The 16,282-nt window shown below is 41.1% G+C and overlaps 1 protein-coding gene across 1 annotated transcript in view; it reads left to right on the forward strand.

Moving 5' to 3' along the window:
• LOC149470212 (cyclin-dependent kinase 14) overlaps positions 1-7,004 on the forward strand; it is a gene marked incomplete at its 3' end in the record, with an annotated part of 401,956 nt that extends 394,952 nt beyond the window's left edge. Inside the window, exon 10 of the mRNA XM_089666421.1 lies at positions 6,911-7,004. Coding sequence (XP_089522547.1) covers positions 6,911-7,004 — 94 coding nt within the window. The remainder of the gene's footprint in view (positions 1-6,910) is intronic.
• Between the last annotated feature and the right edge of the window lie 9,278 nt (positions 7,005-16,282).

Here is a 16,282-nt window from a genome sequence, read left to right on the forward strand (position 1 = left end):
ACAGTGATCAGTGCTAAAAATATACATGGTCACTGTATTAATGACACTGGCTGGGAAGGGGTTAAACATGTAGGGCAATCAAAGGGCTAATTGTATACCTAACCAGTGTATTTTTTTTTTGTGTACAGTGTGCTGCTTTTGCTATGGGATGTGCTGGATGTTATTCCCTGCTTTGCAAGGAAACAAAATCAAGCACATCCTCGCTGACAGGACAGAGCTCTGCATTGTTTGCATATGCAGAGCTCCATCCAGTGTGTCTCTTCGCCAATCAGCAGGTACTGGAGGTTATGCATTGGCCGGTACCCACTGATTGGCTTCTGCTGTGAATTGTCATTTGAAGAGGTGCACCAGCAGCGCATGCATGCATGCAGGGCCATGGATAAGGGGGTACCACTAGTCCTCCTGTGCGGGGCCCAGGCCAGCAGGGGGAGCCCAGGCAGCTGGGTGAATCGTATGTGGGCAGTAGGGTGATCGGCACGGTGGGGGGTGCAATTACTGGAACCGATCCCCTGTATAGCTTTCCCTGCAGCCGCTTCTGCTCCTCTCCCTCGCTGGCTTTCAGCTGCTGCAGAGAGAGCCATACAGGGGAATGGTTCCAGTACTTGCCCACCCTCTCCGTCGCACCCATCACCCTCCCTTTGCACCATATCTTTCCCCATGCTGCTCAAGCCCCCTGTGTGCCCCCCCCCCCCTGGGCAGTGCTGCCAGCTATCCTCCCTGCTTTCCTATCAGCAGCACACAATAGGATATCTCAGGGTGGAGAGTAGTGGAAAGGTCCTGTAAATAGGTCACATTTTACCAGCCCCTCTCTTTCCTGGATGAACATAATGAGTGCTCGGTACCGATCACTCACTGTTTTCATTCACAACCGAAGCATAGTAAACTGTGGTGTTTTTTGGGGGGAGGGCCTGTCAGGTTGGCTGTATGGGGCCCTGTGATTTCTGCATGCGCACACCCTACCCAAAGCGGCGGCCTTGTAGCAGTAAAACTATTATATGGTGGTTGGCAAGCGGTTAAAATAAGTTATCTTGGTGAATTGACCCTTCTGTATCCAACACCTGAGTTTCTATTGATAGGCTAAATATTACTACATCCTGCAAAATGCCTCTTGGTCCGGTGTCATTGATTGGCGCTACTGGCTGGCGTGTTCCCCCCGGTTTTGTCCTTAGTATTTCCCTCATTGCAAATTAGGTTTTTAGCCGACAGATGTTGTTCGTATTTCCATTGTAAGTCTTGCCAGTTAAACGCAATCCTTTCTGGTAATGAAAGTTCTAGAACTTCATTTTTTTTTTCTTAACTTGACTCGTTTTCATTCCCGATTCCGCGAGCACTTGACGAAGATTTATTGTGGCTGTGGCTCAGTAATGGACCTCTGAGGAAGGCAAATGATGACTGGCAGTTTAATCAATTCTCCTTCTCCAGTAACCAGGCAGGACAGATGGAACATTATATGTAATCACCTACTTTTCCAATTTACTTTAGTCATAGCCATTGATTAGAGAAACATTTTTTTCTGCCTTGTACAATAATATTTTAAAAAAGAAAACTTTTTTTTCCCTAAATACACAAACAAAGGAAGTTACTTTGGCTTTTTGGGTCGAATTAAATTTCCTGATTGTTCTGTGGAATTAGCTATCAAGAGATCAGACTGGCGGGGGGAAAATGTTATTATAGTAAGTTCATTTTTGTTGGAGCAGTAGCCGTGTCCCTGAAAATTGGAGCTATTAAAAGTCCAATTTCAGGATTTTTGATCCAATTCCCCCTTGACACCCGTTCTGCATCAGTTTTTAAAAAACTCAAACACACACTCCTAAAAAAAGAGAACTAAACTCTCCCAGTCAATATGATTTATTATTAATCCTTAACCTGCTAGGATTAGTAAATAGATAGGAAGGTAGATTATATTTACTTGTGTTTAAACTTTTTTTTTTTCACATTTCTCCAGTTACTTCCTGGTTTCTGGCCTAGACCAAAGTGATGTCATACATCCCAGGAGTCTTCATGGGCATTCATTTTCTTTCATCCTAGTCATCATGATTTTTTTAAATACTTATGCTGCTAGCATTAGTAAATACATAAGACGGTATATTTACTTGTGTTAAACATTCATTTTTTTTTTTTTTTTTTACATTTTACAAAATAATGTAATACATCCCAGGAGTCTTCATATGCATCTTTTTTTTCTTTCATCCCAGTCATCATAAATTATTTTTAATCCTTATGCTGCTAGCATTAGTATATACATAAAAATTGTATATTTACTTGTGTTTAAACTTTTTTTTTTTTTTTTTACATTTCTCCAGTTGCTTCCTGGTTTCTGGCCTAGACCAAAGTAGTGGTGCATCATCCCAGGAGTCTTCATGGGCATTTATTTTCTTTCATCCCAGTCATCATGATTTTTTTAAATCCTTATGCTGCTAGCATTAGTAAATACATAAGAAGGTATATTTACTTGTGTTAAACTTTTTTTTTTTTTTTACATTTCTTCAGTTGTTTCCTGGTTTCTGGCCTAGACCAAAATGATGTAATACATCACAGGGGCCTTCATGGACATTTTTTTCTTCTTTCATCTGATGGAGGGGAGGAGGGGCTTTTCTCATCTAAGTACACCCTCCTGCCTGCATGCTTGTGCCAAGGACAGATGGATTCCAGAAAGTAAATGCTACTTGTATCATCAAGATGGCCATGGCCAAATATGCTAGGGGGATTTTTTCAAAGTGATTTCTCAACAAAATAAAGCATGGAGCCATGGATGGATGGGGGAGTTTGCTTTGATCATTAAAAATGCATTAAATAGCGTTTTAAGTTTGCGTTGCTCAGATACGGTTAAGTTCAGCTTTAACTATTTCCCACGCTATCCAGAACTAGAAATAACTGTTTTGGCCACACTTTAGGATGGCAATGCTCACACCTTTTACATCATTTTTTTTTTTAATTTTAGTTTTGGTCAGAATTCAGTCATCAGTTATTTGTTAATTTTTTGTTATTTGCAATACATCTTTGCTTTTTGTAATAAATTAATTTTAAAAAAGTGCTTTAGCAAATTGCAGATACATAGGGGGTGATGTACTAAAACTGGAGAGTGCAAAATCCTGGTGCAGCTCTGCATAGAAACCAATCCGCTTCCAGTTTTTTTTATTTTTTTTATTTGTCAAAGCTTAACCACTTCCCGACCGGCCGTTGTATATAAACGGCTGGACGGTGGCACTGCAGGGTCAGGTGGCCGTTTATAAACGGCCTCCCCGCACCCTGCTTGTGCGCGCTCCCTGGGAGCACGCAGCACTGCGATCCGGTGCCCGCTGTGTCCTCCGGACACAGTGAAACACCGATCGTCGGACGGGACCTCTGTACGAGGTCCCGATCATGTGATCACTGATTGGCCAATCAGTGATCATATGCAAAGTAGTAAGCAAGATGTCACTTGTGACATCATTGCTTACTACGTGTGAAATCTGTGAATGATCACAGGGGTCACATGGTACAAGGCTATTCACAACAGCCTTGTACCATGTGACAAGCTGTGACCAATCACAGCTCACTCAGTACTTCTCAATGACTGCAAGAATGCAGACAGAGAGAAAGAGAAATGATTGCTTTTACATCCTATATGGGTGTAAAAGCAATCAGTGTAAAAAAAAAAAATAAAAAAATCTTCATCACCCCCCACAAGTAGTACAGTGTCACCATGGTGACACTGTACTGCTAGGGTGACAGTATGTAAAAAAATAAAAAAAAAATAAAAGAAAAAAATAAAGTAAAAATGTAAAAAAAAATGTTTAAAAATGATATTTGGTTATAAACTAATTTGGATTTTTTTTTTTACTAAAAATATAACGGAATAAATTTTGTCAAAGATTTATAATGAAATTATTTATTTGCAAAATTAAAAAAAAAACTTTTTTTCAAAATTTTTTGACTTTTTCATTTACATAGCAAAAAAAATAAAAATCCCAGCGGTGAATAAATACCACCAAAATAAAGCTTTATCTGTCTCAAAAAAATGGAAAAAAATTCAATTGGGTACAGTGTTGCATGACCGCGCAATTGTCATTCAAAGTACGGTATGATAGCGCTGAAAGCTGAAAATTGCCCTGGTCAGGAAGGGGGTGAAAGTGTCCGGTCTGGAAGTGGTTAATTGAACAAGCTGAAGTTGGAAGCTGACTGGCTCCCATGCACAGCTGCACCAGATTTTGCACTCTCCAGTTTTAGTAAATCAACCTCATAGCGTTGTAGTAAACTTAATGCCATTTGGTTAAGTATTACATTATAGTACTTTGATTTTTTTTTTTTTTTTTTTTTGCTGCATACCATAAACATGCAATGGTGGAAAAAAATAATTGTACAGCGTACCACATATACTCCAGCCCAACTGAAAATGACCAACATTTATCAAACAACTCATCCAGTTTCTTTTTGATTCAGTAAAATCGGTTGATCATGATCAAAAAATGCCTCCATGTGGTTCTATGTTTTGGTATGCTTGATCAGAAGTCTGATGATCATTTTGTTGATCTGGAAAAATACTCTCTTCCAATAAGTTTTAAAGGGTAACTTCATTTTCGTAGGAAACAAGATAGCAAATAACTAAAAAAAATATGTAGCATTTGCAATTGCTATACAAACCATATTGAGATTGAATGTTATTAAAAATGACCTTTCCTTTTTATTCTGTACTACTGTAATTTTCTGTAAAATTCAATACATTATTGCAAACTGGAGGCATTCTGTACACAGATGGTGTATGGAACATCCCCAGAAATGTCATTTCCTGGCTGTGTGATTGGCTCACTGATTTTTTTCAGAAGTCCTACACTGATATGTCAGATTTTAGGCATCTTCTGCAACAAGATGTGAGGGTTAATCACATCTAAAGGGATGCAGACCCTGCAACTTTCCTCATTAAGTATTAAAGGGTAACTTCATTTTCGTGGTAAACAAGATAGCAAATAATTTAAAAAAATTTAGCATTTGCAATTGCAATACAAACCATATTGAGATTGAATGTTATTAAAAATGACCTTTCCTTTCTAATCTGTACCACTGTAATTTTCTGTAAAATTCAATACAATATTGCAAACTGGAGGCATTCCGTACACAGATGGTGCACGGAACGCCCCCAGAAATGTCCTTTCCTGCTTGTGTGATTAGCTCACTGATTTTTTCAGAAGTCTGCACTAAGATTCATCAGATTTTAGGCATCTTCTGCAACAATATGTGAGGGTTAATCACATCTAAAGGGATGCAGACCCTGCAACTTTCCTCATTAGCACACTGTGAGTGCATCAGTTGATTTATAATGAAAGTCACTTCCATTCAGGATTAGCGTCCAAAGACATAAAGGGGGAGATCTACTAAAACCGGTGCACATAAAGATCTGGTGCGGACTTTCATAGCAACTAATCTGCTTCTGGGTTTTATTGTCAAAACGTAATAGAACAAGTGAAGTTAGAAGCTGATTCGTTGCTATGCAAAGACGCACCATATTCTGTGTGCACGAGTTGTAGTAGATTTCCCCCTTTACGTCTTTGGATACATGGGTCGAATTCCGAATGAATTTTTTTTTGAAAATCGGAACAAAAATTGGAACAAAATCGGAACAAAAATTGGAACAAAAAAGAATTTTTGTTCCAATTTTGCACTGTAAGTGGGCTACAGCATCAGCAGATTTTTGTGGGGCCATCGAATTTTAGTGTTTGGGTATGTTGGAAATTTTTTTAAAAACTAACGAATTTCTAATCAATGATGGGAGAAACATGTGAGAAATATAATAGAAACAGAAATGAGCATGAGCTGTGACCTGGAAAGAAAAGAGGATTCCCAGCCACGAAAATTTTCTGTAGCAACATGAGGTAAAATTGAAGGCTTGGTTGGTCAAATTTTGAAATCAATGGTGGCATCATCGTTCCTGCCATTGTCCTCCTGTCCAGAGCTAGTCTGGGTGTGGTGAAGAAAGGATCAGTCCACTGTACAAGACCACTAAACCGTGGGGGGAGCAGGAGCGGCAGGAACTAGTCTTGCGCTGGGGGGATCGGTGGATTAGGTAAGTATATCTCCACTCTTATCACCCCTAGACAAAGACAAGCAGTTAACCCATATATGGGGAAAAAACTTTCCCGTAGTTCTGCTTTAAAGGAATGTAACAAAAAAAAGGCAGTGTCACTTTTTAAAGCAGAATTCTTTTTGTCTAGGGGTGAATGCAGAGCTTATACTTGATCCTTTGGAAAATGTCGCTCCCCCATGTCCAGCAGTGGACTGTTCCTGCCATCCTCCTGTCCAGAGCAGCTCTATGGTGGAAAAAAACTTTACCGTAGATCTGCTCAGGGGCGGACTGACCATTTGGAAACTCGGGCACTGCCCGAGGGCCCGGGGTCAGTAGGGGGCCCCATGAGATGCCCCTGGTACCTTTTTCATAGGCTTTTTTGAGTCTGGGCAAGGACACAGGGGCCCCATGATCCCCTGTTGCCCGGGGGCCCCATGAGTTGTCAGTCTGCCCCTGGTTCTGTTTTAAAGGAATGTAACAAAAAAAAGGCTAGAGGTTTTTGCTTCGAGATTATCCATTGTGCTCATTACCAGCTTTTTCAGCTTCATGAACCGAGTCTGTAAATAAGTTAATCATAGGAAGTTATTTATAGAGATCTAAGTAGCTCTGCTATAGAACAATCTTTGTATTGCTTCCATTCAGTAGTGTAGGTGTTTATGGAGCTTTTATTTCACCACAGGAGTTTTCCAGGCATAAAATAATTGTCTACTGATGAATATGTGCTTATATTTCCATTTTGAATCGGTTGGCTGATTGATTGACACTTGGTTTGTGTATGTTGGAATTGCAGAGTGGCTGGATGGCACATGACATGTATAATTCACTATGATCCATGCATTTATTGCATCTCTTCTCCTCTCTCATTGGCAGGGGTGTGGGCTGCATATTTGTAGAAATGATCCAGGGTGTAGCTGCTTTTCCAGGAATGAAAGACATACAGGACCAACTGGAGCGAATATTTTTGGTAAGTTGATTTATTTCTTTATCATATGTTTGCTGTAGTAACTATTCATGAGATTCGGGGCTGACAGTCTCATAAAATGTGTGCTGAAACCTACATGTATGTCTTTTTTCATGAGTTTTCCGTTTAATTGGTCTGGTGTCCTTGTTGCCGTCATAATAGCAATATGAAAGACATGGTGCATTCCCCAGTTACAAGGTAGCATATTCTTTCACATTTGGGAAGAATATTTATATGTAAGTGCTGCCAGTCCAAATTTTAAGAATACCATTGTTTTTATTATTAAGGCAGTTTACAGTGACACTAAACTTTGGTTTAACAGAATAAAATTCCATTCAAGTATGTATTCTTAAAGTGTTACTAAATCCACAACAGTAAAATCAGTCTGTATTTGCAGTAAAGCATGCTTGTTATATTCACTGTGGAACTAAGGGGTTAATCCTCTATATTGCTTTAAAAGTCTGTTTAATCCTGTCTTCTCTGATCCTCCCCTTCTTCCAGTGTCCTCTTATCTTCTGATAAGACCTATCGTGTGGAGTCACTCTGTACATGCTCAGTTTGGTGTGCATTGATAGAGAGGTTTTTTTTTTCTTGGGAAAGTGCATGTGATCAGTACAGGGCCAATCAGCACTGTCCAGTCAGGGGTTCTGCATCCTCCTAGAGCAGAATGCAAACTCCTCCTACAATCTTTAACCAGTGCTCTGCTGAACACTGATAGAAGTCACAAGACTGCTCTAACTGCTGCTGAGAAAAGGTATTTGGCAGTTTAAAATTACTAACATAATTGCATTTCTATGTTGTGTACTGTGGGATACCAGGTATAGTGAATGCAGGGTCCGGGGTTTAGTAACACTTTAACCCAAAAAAGTGCCGCCTCTTTCGCTCAGCTTCCTCCAAATTCCTTTTTTTTTTTTTTCTTCACTGCCTTTTCTGACTTCCTTATAGAGGGTGGCTACATTCGTTCCCCATGGTCCTACTGGATGTAGGAACGTAGCCACCCTTTATTGCTCACTCCGGAGATGGACTATGGGATGTGTTTAGTGCATAGATCAGTGGACACAACCACAACTAACGTGCACCGCTTGTTGCAAACAAATGTAAGTGAGGGAAAAAGAATAGATTCAGGAGCTCGCCAAAGACCATACAAGTAGGCAGAAAAACACAGTTTGAAATGGTGAGAAACAGAAACCATTTCATAACAGATTGCAGGAGCATTAGCTAGTTGATGTGTATGGATTATATTGGAGAATATGACTATTCCTTAGTGTCACTTTAGGTCCAGTAAATAACGTGAAATGGTACAAAGATGAGCAGTAAATTGGCAGAGGCTAAATAAAACTGTTACAAAAACACTGTAAAAAAACGAATATATGTTTAGAGCTCTATAACAAAAAGTGCGGAGCTAAAGTACACTGAAATGTATAATAATTATAAATAATATATTAAACCATATAGCGATTACAAAAAAAAGTATTTCCCAAATCCCAACTTTCCAATTCCAAAAAAGGATCCAAAATACGAAGTCCAACACCAAATGTCTGTGAACCAAAATATAATGAATAAAAAAATTATGAAATGAAGACCTCCACAAATAATCCACTGACGGGGAAAAGCAACTGCCACCAAACACCATAGTGCGTGCACATAAAGAAATGCCCATAGCGAAATAAAGAAGAAATAGCGCAGGGCATACATGACTAGGCCCAGAGTGGGGGAAGGAAGAGTAGAAAGGGTTAAGGTAGCTCCAGGGGGATTTGTTATTGTTAGTGGGGGGTAGCTGATTGGTAGAGGTTGGTGTAGGTGGGGTTTTGCTGCACCTTAGGGTGGGAGGTTCTGTGAGGGGGCGTCAGCTGGACGGCAAGAGTGTGAGCTTCCCTCCCGCCCTCCCTGTTTGGGTGAGTTTTGGGTCCCTCCAGGTAGAAGGGGGGGATTATGTTGGTTCATGGACAGTTGTTGGTCTTTGGAGGCGGTTCTTATTTGGACGGTAAACAACAATGGTGTGGGACCCATCGGTGGTATGGGATGCCCGGGGACATTCCCAGTTAACCAAGGTTTAACTGGAAGGTGGTGGTGCTGCACTGCAGACGGTATTGTTGTCTCCGAGCTGGTTGGTTGTGGCTGGAGGCCTAGTGTATATGGTTGTCCGCAGGTGCATTTCGGATCGTTTTGGGGTGCCTTCGAAGACCAACAACAATTCTGTGGGTTTCTGTTATAAGGAATGGTTGGTGGCGGTTGTTGGTCTTTGGAGGCGGTTCTTATTTGGAAGGTAAACAACAATGGTGTGGGACCCATCCGTGGTATGGGATGCCCGGGGACATTCCCAGTTAACCAAGGTTTAACTGGAAGGTGGTGGTGCTGCACTGCGGACGGTATGGTTGTCTTCGAGCTGGTTGGTAGCGGCTGGAGGCCTAGTGTATATGGTTGTCCGCAGGTGCATTTCGGATCATTTTGGGGTGCCTTCGAAGACCAACAACAATTCTGTGGGTTTCTGTTATAAGGAATGGTTGGTGTATTGTAACTTGAGTTGTTATTAAAAGGCCATGTTGGCCATTTACTCCAAAATTGGTGTTATGTCTTTTGTTAGTATAATTGGTTAAGGGGAAGGGGGTTGGCGCGGAACGGTAATGGTGATAATGGGGAAGTGGATGAGCCTATCTCTGGTGCAATAGTCATGCACCTCACCAGCTAGTCTGACCACCTTTTCAGGAATGGTCACATGTGCTGTTTATAAATCCAACAGATGGATGCCGCTTTACTGTATTTACATCTTTCTTTCCATTCAATCCATAATAGTAGTCATAAAATCATAGGAAAAAGGAGACTCTCATAATGTAGTAAATAAAAGCAATTCCAATTTAATAAAAGTAAAGCACTCACGTATCAGTAAAAATTCACAGGCAGTGATGCATATACCAATGTGTCTGAGCATCCAAATCTCTTTCCGTGGTCAGCAATAACCCATTTCTGGTTTCCGAACAATGTGATTGCATCACTTCCTCCAGCACCCCCCCCCCCCCCCTGACGACATCCGTGGTGACGAAACGTGTCAGAAGGCTGGAGGAAGTGATGCAGTCACGTTGTTTGGTCTATGGGCGTGATGACAATTCACTGGACAAGACCTCTAGACCTCATGCGCGGGGAGGGGGAGGGGGGTTGTAGGAGCCGCAAGGAGTAATTTGGGTGAATCGGAGGATTAAGTAAGTATATCTAGTCTCCAATCCCCTAGACAAAAATGAGCAGTGTGTCTCTTTCCTTTGGCACTTGGACACAGGTCTCCAGATCCAAATGCTAACAGATACCTCACATGACAACAGCTTCAAGCACAGCTTAGTAGTGGTTGAGGTAAGCAAGTCTCAATTTCATCTATGAAGAGTCTTCAAGCTGCCCAGTTGCATTTCACAGGTCGATGGGCTGTTAGAAACCCATTGTTAGAAACCTGGCATTTTCTCCAGTGGATCATTGAAGATCTGTCTTCCTAATTTTATTGGGGTGAGCTTGGTGATGAGGATTGCAGATCCAGTTAATTCCATAGTTGAGGCAGGTTCAATCCTTCTGTGCCTTGCCTTCTATCATAGACATACTTTGCGAGTGTGCTGGAGGGGTTTTTTTGTTTTCTTTTTGTTTTTTTATTTTACTTCTACTCTAAGGATTGTTTTTTAGTGGATAATTGTAGTTTCTTGGGCCCTTTGGGGGCTTCGATTCCATGAATGTTCCTGACATAACCATGATATGCTTACTTATTACACCGCTGTAGTCTAGAGGCTGATTTGAACCTACACTATATTGCTATAAGTATTGGGACGCCTGCCTTTAAACGTACATGTACTTTAATGGCATCCCATTCTTAGTCTGTAGGGTTCAATATTGAGTTGGCCCGCCCTTTGCAGCTATAACAGCTTCAACTCTTCTGGGAAGGCTGTCCACAAGGTTTAGGGGTTTAGGAGGGTGTCTATGGGAAGGTTTGACCATTGCTCCACAAGCACATTTGTGAGGTCAGGCACTGATGTTGGATGAGAAGGCCTGGCTCGCAGTCTCTGCTCTAATTCATCCCAAAGGTATTCTATCATGTTGAGGTCAGGATTCTGCGCAGGCCAGTCGAGTTTCTCCACCCCAAACTCGCTCATCCATGTCTTTATGGACCTTGCTTTTTGCACTGGTGTGCAGTCATGCTGGAACAGGAAAGGGCCATCCCCAAACTGTTCCCACAAAGTTGAGAGCATGAATATGTCCAAAATGTCTTGGTATGCTGACGCCTGAAGAGTTCCCTTCACTGGAACTAAGGGGCCAAGCCCAACCCGTGTAAAACAACCCCACACCATAATCCCCCCTCCACCAAACTTTACACTTGGCACAATGCAGTCAGGAAAGTACTGTTTTCCTGGCAACCGCCACACCCAAACACATTCATCGGATTGCCAGACAGAGAAGTGTGATTCGCCACTACAGAGAACACGTCTCCCTGCTCTAGAGTCCAGTGGTGGCGTGCTTTACACCACTGCACCGAATGCATGGCAGTGCACTTGGTGATGTAAGGCTTGGATGCAGCTCCTCGGCCATGGAAACCCATTCCATGAAGCTCTCTCTGCACTGTTGTTGTGCTAATCTGAAGGCCACACGAAGTTTGGAGGTCTTTAGCTATTGACTCTGCAGACAGTTGGTGACTTCTGCGCACTGTGCGCTTCAGCATGCGCTGACCCTGCTCTGTCATTTTACGTAGCCTACCACTTCATGGCTGAGTTGCTGTTGTTTCCAGTTGCTCCCACTTTGTTATAATCCCACTAACAGTTGACCGTGGAATATTTAGTAGCAAGGAAATGTCATGGATGGACTTATTGCACAGGTGGCAACCTATCACGGGACCACGCTTGAATTCACTGAGCTCCTGAGAGCGACCCATTCTTTCACAAATGTTTGTAGAAGCAGTCTGCATGCCTAGGTGCTTGATTGTATACACCTGTGGCCATGGAGGTGATTGGAACACCTGAATCCAATGATTTGGAGGGGTGGCCCAATACTTTTGGGAACATAGTGTATTTGTCAGTTGAAAACCTTGGATGTTATCATTTTTTTTTCAAAATATTTATTTTTTTCATAAAAAAGCCTTTGTCAAAATCCACTGCCAGGGAACCACAGGAGATTGGAATAAGGTCTTATGGACTGATCAATCAAAATTAGATTTTTGTCAGCACTTTACCTAATTAAAGGAGAAGTACAGCCAAAGCTTTATTGGCTATACTTCTCCTATGTATCACAGGACTGCAGTTTGTTCTGTACTCCTGTGACCCATTTTCAGCTAATTCCACAGCAGCTGGAGAGCCAAAGTTTGCCTCCCCCTGATCTAGGGTAAGAAGATCAAAGGCGAGCCAAGGTGTTCAAATTCTTTTGTCTCAAACTCGTCTTGAGAGTCCCATTTATAATGTTAGAGAATTGTTCTTTGACTAGACATTTCTCAAACTCTTGTTATGGTACTGTTCAATTAGGAACCTAGGTGGCGAAAAAAAAATAACGCAAACACAGCAAACTCTACACTCTGATGAAGCAAACTGTTGGCTCTGTGGAAGAGTCATTGAAACGCGTTAGCCAGTTGGAAGTCCAGGGTTCCTTATTTTGGACTTATATGCAGTGTGGATTGGACACTGCTGTTTAGTGTGATGTGCCTTTTGTCCTGTATGTCCATTGTGAGTATGATACTTTTTATCCTTTTTAATAAATATTTTTACAATAATGCACTAAGGCCAGGTTCACTCTTTTTGTTTTCTTTATATCCAGCAAAAAAAAAAAAAAAAAACGTGCTGCTGGTTGGTCATTGGGCAGTTGAGTCCTAGATGACCAGCACATTTGTTTTCATAAACAAGTAGGAAGCCCCCAGTGCTATGGTGACAACCAGGGGCGGACTGACCATTTGGAGACTCGGGCACTGCCTGAGGGCCTGGGGTCAGTAGGGGGCCCCATGAGATGCCCCTGGTACATTTTTCATAGGCTTTTGTGAGTCTGGGCAAGGACACAGGGGCCCCATGATTTGTCAGTCCGCCCTTGGTGACAACACATTTAGGCAAGATCCCCCTTTAAAAAAACGTAAATAAAACCCATTACTTGCATTTCCGCCTTGTTCTAGATTTATATATCGCTATTTTAGCTATATTTCTACATGACTTCTGGCTGAGGGTTTGTTTGTTTGACACCTTCATGCCGAAATGATTTATTTTCTGCTGATACTCATAACGCGTCTCATCCTTCAATTTGTGCGCTTCCTGACCTCTGAGAATTAGGTTGTGTTGGCTCTTTACGTCTCACGCACCATTTACTCTGCAACAACAGCCAGGAGAGTGGAACATCTAGGATTTCTCCCGTGCTTCCTACTGACTAAGCACATGACAGGCGGCTTGTGGGGGAGGCCATCTTGACTGTTTAATCACCGTGGGTCTCCTGGGGGGAATTGTGACATGCATCTTGTCAACACAACATCATGAGAGCTGATAAGTGTTCATTTTATAAACTGTATTTTGGGCACAATGAAGATATTGTTCAGGACAATTTTTTTCTGTGCTTTAAACAATTTATGTAGAAGAGAGAGGAAGCAGACAAAATCATGATGTTTTGCTCAAAGAAATAATAATTGTTGAGCGCTTTTCTCTCCAAGGATGCAAAACGTTGTACAGTGCATGGTGAAAGTAATTGAGTAGTATACACATCATTTTGTACAGTACACAAAGGGAAAGCGGACCGAAAAGTCATTACTTCTTAGACAGTTTAGAGAAGGTTTATGCAAGTTTAAAAGAAAATGAAACTGTTTAATCCTGATATCCATAATCCCCGTTCAACACTTTCCAAAATTACATTTCTGTAAGGTTATGGTCATTTGCAGTTTGTTCCCAAAGCTTCTCATAAGGTGTGTCACAGAATCTGTTACTTCTATCTTCTTAGAAGTGTTCTGATCTGACATTCAAATGAAACTATAATAGTATGGGTCAATTATTTATTTTTTTTTTTTTTTGTACCCTATGTTTTTACTTTTTTTTTTTTTCTTTTATTAGTAGACCAAAAACCAAATAAAATGGCTACTGCCTGCTGAACTGCTCCAATCTAGAGACACGTGCACACCGTAAATTTTCGTTTTGGATGCATTCGTTGAATTTTGTTTCGTCATATTCGTTATGTTGAATCGATTTGTTTTTTGAATTAGTTTCGTATCTTTGGCATTCGTTTCATGTATATTCGTTGGTATGGGTGGATTTAAAAAATCAGTTTCAGAAGATTGCTATATATTAGTTTTGATATATCCTCTGGTACTCTCTGCCCCAATTTTTTAGACTATCGCCTACTCTGCTCACTTTTAGGCGATCTCTGAAAACCTATCTCTTCAGGGAAGCCTATCCTGTCTTCAGTTAATAACGGAATCTTCTATTCCTCCTACCAGTCCATCCCCCACAGTTATTACCTTTTGTACCACCAGCCCCTCCCTCTTAGATTGTAAGCTCCAAGGAGCAGGGCCTTCCTAACCAGGGGCGGACTGACCATTTGGAAATCTCGGGCACTGCCCGAGGGCCCAGGGTCAGTAGGGGGCCCCATGAGATGCCCCTGGTACCTTTTTCATAGGCTTTTTTTGAGCTTGGGCAAGGACACAGGGGCCCCATGATCCCCTATTGCCTGGGGGCCCCATGAGTTGCCAGTCCGCCCCTTCTCTTAACCCTCTTGTATTGAACTGTATTGTTGCTGTATTGTCTCCCGTTATATTGTAAAGTGCTGAGCAAACTGTTGGCGCTATATAAATCCTGTATAATAATAATAATATTTTGGATGGATTCGTTTGCATATATCAAAATTATCCGGAAGCATTTGATATTTTCCCTGCTAGTCCAACTCACAAAGAGAAATGGCATGAACTGATTGTACATTAGCAAGTGGCGTCATGTGCATCCAAAATTAATGAATGGAATGACATTTGGATCCATTAGTTATCTGAATCCAAGTGATCAAACAAATTTGAAAATTTCCCCCCAAAAATTTATTTATATATATATATATATATATATATATATATATATATATATATATATATATATATATATATTTATATTTAAATACATATACAAGTGCCGCGCTCCACAATATAAACATTAAATCATATGCAAGTGATCATATAAATAGTGATGTGAAAAACCTTGTGCTTCAAAGCAGTGCAGTGTTTAGTGCTTTTCAAAATATTAATACTTAAATACTCAAAAATAAATTCATATACAGTCCTCTTTGTGCTTTAATTCTTTCCAGTGACAAATGCAGTGTTGTGCCACACTCCCCGTGCTCTAGAGATAGGTGTGCGCTCACCTTCTTAATTAGCCAAACAAAGTGGCTAATAACACTTTTGTTCTATCAGGACTAGGTGGTAATCTTCATGCTATATATATGTTTCCATCCATGCCGTGGATTATACTGCCATATTTCTGCCACCAGAGGTCTCCCTTATTCCTCTCTTTCCACACTGAGCCTCAATGGATAATTAGGGATGGTTTGGGTGGTATTTCCTTCTCCCAATATATTGGGGTACCATGTAAGAAAGAGCCACAATAGTGCCTTATCCTTTGTGAGGTTAAATCACCTTTTTATTAATAAAATAAATGGCCACTCACATTGTACAATGTCCAACAGTGCTTGTGCCCAGATCCTGTGCTTGTAAATGCCGCTCGTCCACCGCGGCGTCGTGACGTCAGAGCACCTCCCCTACGCGTTACGCCACAGGGTCACGTTGCTTCATCAGGGAGAAAACAATTCTCAAACGTGCTGGCAGGCGTTTGTGCGGTGTTTGCAGTCCAACTGTGGCACACTAATAATATTACAGTTTATTATAGGCATTTGTGGTGCAAATTTAATGCTTGCAAAACTATTATAAAATGCCTCAAAACCGTGCATAGGATGTTTCGGAAGCGTTTTTAAAGCTTGTAAAATGCCCATTCTAAAGCTCGTTAACACCTGTCTAACACCCATACTAACACTAGTTTTTGAAGAGTTGGACATTTAATCAAGTGTGAACAAACCCTATAAATCTCATTTTCATTTGAAAATCAATTTGTAATGAAACAGCATGCACATGTCTACCAATCTGTTATCCCAGCCGATTGTCCACAATGTTTGCAGGTGCTGGTCAGGTTGGATAGTGGCTTGTCAGACACATCAAGGACTACCATCCACACGCTTCCTCAGCATATAGTGAGCTCCTCTTAGTAAAAAAAAAAAATGGCTTCAGCTTGGTCTCCTAGTCCTACCCATGGGAAAACCCCTTCTAA

Source organism: Staurois parvus, unplaced genomic scaffold (genome assembly GCF_062004578.1).
Source record: "Staurois parvus isolate SC_StPar_1 unplaced genomic scaffold, SC_StPar_1.0 ptg000051l, whole genome shotgun sequence".
In the NCBI taxonomy this organism is placed as follows: Eukaryota; Metazoa; Chordata; class Amphibia; order Anura; family Ranidae; genus Staurois; species Staurois parvus.